The sequence below is a fragment of the Vicia villosa genome, linkage group LG1 (assembly GCF_029867415.1).
Source record: "Vicia villosa cultivar HV-30 ecotype Madison, WI linkage group LG1, Vvil1.0, whole genome shotgun sequence".
NCBI classification, from domain to species: Eukaryota; Viridiplantae; Streptophyta; class Magnoliopsida; order Fabales; family Fabaceae; genus Vicia; species Vicia villosa.
Genome location: NC_081180.1, coordinates 36,323,805 through 36,326,959, shown reverse-complemented (window position 1 = coordinate 36,326,959; position 3,155 = coordinate 36,323,805). Strand labels below are relative to the sequence as shown.

The 3,155-nt window shown below is 33.0% G+C and overlaps 1 protein-coding gene across 1 annotated transcript; it reads left to right on the top strand.

The window, feature by feature from the left end:
* The first annotated feature begins 373 nt into the window (after positions 1–373).
* LOC131604332 (F-box/kelch-repeat protein At3g06240-like) lies at positions 374–1,855 on the top strand. The gene is made up of 2 exons (XM_058876779.1): positions 374–1,581; positions 1,658–1,855. The coding sequence occupies exon 1, from the start codon at positions 457–459 to the stop codon at positions 1,552–1,554; it is 1,098 nt and encodes a 365-aa protein (XP_058732762.1). The 5' UTR covers positions 374–456; the 3' UTR covers positions 1,555–1,581; positions 1,658–1,855.
* The last annotated feature ends 1,300 nt before the right edge of the window (positions 1,856–3,155 follow it).

Genomic DNA, 3,155 nt, shown 5'->3' with positions numbered 1-3,155 from the left:
ACACAACCAATCACATAATTTTAATTAATTAAAAAATAAATTAAGAATTTTCTCCCTCCTTCATAATCTCAACCACCCCATGAATCCAATTAAAAACAAAATTAAAATAAAAACAAATTAAAAATTACTCTCTTCTTATTGGTTGTGCCTAAGAATATAGATTTATGGTCGTGTTCATGCAAAAATTGTTCGAAATTCTTTAAGTTCAATGAAAATTATAAAAGAAAAAAAAGTTTGTATACTTTAAGCTACAATTCCTCTTGAAGTTCAATCAAAAGAATGTTAAGTTTTAGGATGAAATGTTTTTTTGGGCTGTATTAGTAAAATATGAATGGGCTGTTGGGTTGGAGCCCAATTCCTCTTTCGTCTCTCATCCATAACCTAGATGCGCTGCAACTCAGAAACGAGTCAAACGACAATGCAGTGAGGAAAAGTTGGAAACAAACAACATTGGTCATGTTTCTGCCTCACGAGTTGATCATCGAAATCTTACTGAGGTTGCCGGTAAAGTCTCTTATACGTTTCAAGTGTGTTTGTAAGTTATGGTTTTCTCTTATCTCTCGTGATCCCAACTTTGCAAAATCACATTTTCAACTCACAGCCTCAAAACCCAATCGTAGAATTCTATATATACCAGATTCATCTCATGAATCTCGATCCATCGATATTGAAGCATCGCTTGACAATGTCAATGCTTCTGTTTCACTCAACCTTGATTGTATCTTTCCAGAGTCTTTTACCGATAATTTTGAAGTTAAAGGGTCATGCAGAGGGTTCATACTTTTATGCGATTACTTGAATATGTATGTCTGGAATCCATCCACTGGGGTTCACAAACAAATAACTCCATCTCCTTTTGGTTCCAATGTCGATGCTGATTATTATTTCTATGGTTTTGGGTATGATGATTCAACGGATGATTACTTGGTTGTTTCAATGTCTCATCATGATTATGATGATCCTCCTTTACACTTGGAGTACTTCTCATTGAAAGCTAATACATGGAAAGAAGTTGAGGGTCCTCACTTCCCTTATACCTTTGACGATGAGCCCAAAAGTGGGTCTCTCTATAAGGGGGCTATTCATTGGTTGGCTTATCATAATGACTTACTATGTCATGTTATTGTTGCATTTGATTTAAAGGAAAGGAAACTTTCATATATGCATTTGCCTCGTGGTTTTGATAATCACGTGTATTGGGGTGGTTTGTGGGTATATGAGGAATTTCTCAGTGTATATACTAAGAATATTAGTAATGATACGGTTGAAATTTGGGTGATGAAAGAGTACAAAGTGAACTCCTCTTGGATTATGACTCTTGTTCTTCCTGTTGATCTCGTCGATTGCCCAAACGAAGACTTTTTCCCATTGTGCTGTACAAAAAGTGGTGATATTATTGGGACAGATGAAGACGATGGATTGGTGAAGTATGATAGAAATGGAAAATTTCTAGAGCAACATTCTTATTATAATTACAATCTTAGATGCGGAGTGACTATGTATGTAGAGTCTCTGCTTTCACTCCCCGGTGATGGTGACAAAGAGCAAACTTGAGAAGAGGACACAAACAAGAAGAATGAGGTTTGAAATACTCTTCTTCACTATTATCTTGATATTTATATTGAACTAGAGCATAACTCATAATGTAACAATGCAGGTTGATCCCAACCCGAATGACTATGTGTGTATAGTCTTTGCAGTGAAGTGCTTTAGTAGATGATATAAACGAGAAGAATCAGGTTCTGCTGAATCATATGTTTATTGATAACATTGACAGCTTTGTTTGTGTGATTCACTGTTGTTTATGTATGTAGCTGGATTCTGTTATAATATATGTTTTGATTACTTTTTGAAATTGTCTTATAAGGTAAATTATTCCAATGAGCTTATGCATGGTGATCAATATCACAACTATATGACTTTGACTCAAATCAATTCATTAAAATTTTGATCATAACTTCATATGTATATGAATGAAATAGAAGGTTTTGTTCTCTACTTTTGGTGGACCTTAATGAGCTTATACCGTCTTTACTGTTGTTGTATCAAATTAAAGTAGTTTATTTATGTACATATTTTAGAAAAATGCCTTAAAGAAAACAACAAAAGAGAGATAACTAATTGATTAACTGAATTATACAATGATAACAATGTTTTATATGCATATGCATGCAAATTTAAGAGCATGGAGTAGACTGTAAGTATTTGCTCCTGTTAGCATAATGTAGTGTTAAAATGATGATAGCTATTGCAAATCATAGATGAAGAAAATTATGTCAACTAGACTGACTATGAGCATGTTTTAATTGATTTATTTTAGTTTATCCCATGCCATAAGTTTTGTGACGTTGCTTGAAAGAGTTTATTAAAACAGCTTATATCATTATTCATAAATTTTCTTAGCTTATTTTTATTAGTTCTCAAAGATAATCTATGAAAACAATTTATAGCGAAAATAAAAATAATTTAAATTTATTTTATCTTCTGTTAAGATAATAACTTATGCAAACTTTTTATAAGTGCTTATTTGGATAAGAACTTGTGCTATAAGCTCCGAATAAATTGTTTATCCAAACAGGTATTTAATCTTTATTATAAATATTTCTGCTTCACTATCCTATAAGAGATGACAAAGTGTTGTTGGGGTGATGTTTCTAATGAAATGCACCGGTACAAACAATAACATGAACATGCTTATTTCCCTTTGGTAGTGGAGAGTATTGCTTCATTTGTAAGAACAATCAATGGCTCATGATTTATCAGCCATTATAGATTTTGTTTATTTGAACTGAAATATAGTGAAGCATGAGAAGGTAGTCTGTTAGGAATAAGGAATTGTAAAGCTCAAATTTAGTGAATAAAGTGAGATTGTAGTATTCAAACTGAAATCAAAGGGTTTACAAAACAGGATAAACTCAAACTTTCTCAGGGCTGAGCCCCTATAGAGAGTAGTAAGTAGTAACTCTACGTTCTTACTCAAACGGAATATTCTCCAAAATGCTTTCTTCCTTACCCACCCCACACTATAATAAAAGAAGCTAATTGAAATCTGTTATTGAACTCTCACTAAAGACAAAAACTGCCAGCTGAACATTCTTAGAACCCTCCAACTATTTGTACCCTTCTTGCTTCTGCGAGTATAGACCTTCCAGGTA

Bases quoted from the DNA above. Each gene is read 5' to 3' on its own strand.
- LOC131604332 (XM_058876779.1), top strand. From the start codon at position 457: ATGTTTCTGCCTCACGAGTTGATCATCGAAATCTTACTGAGGTTGCCG.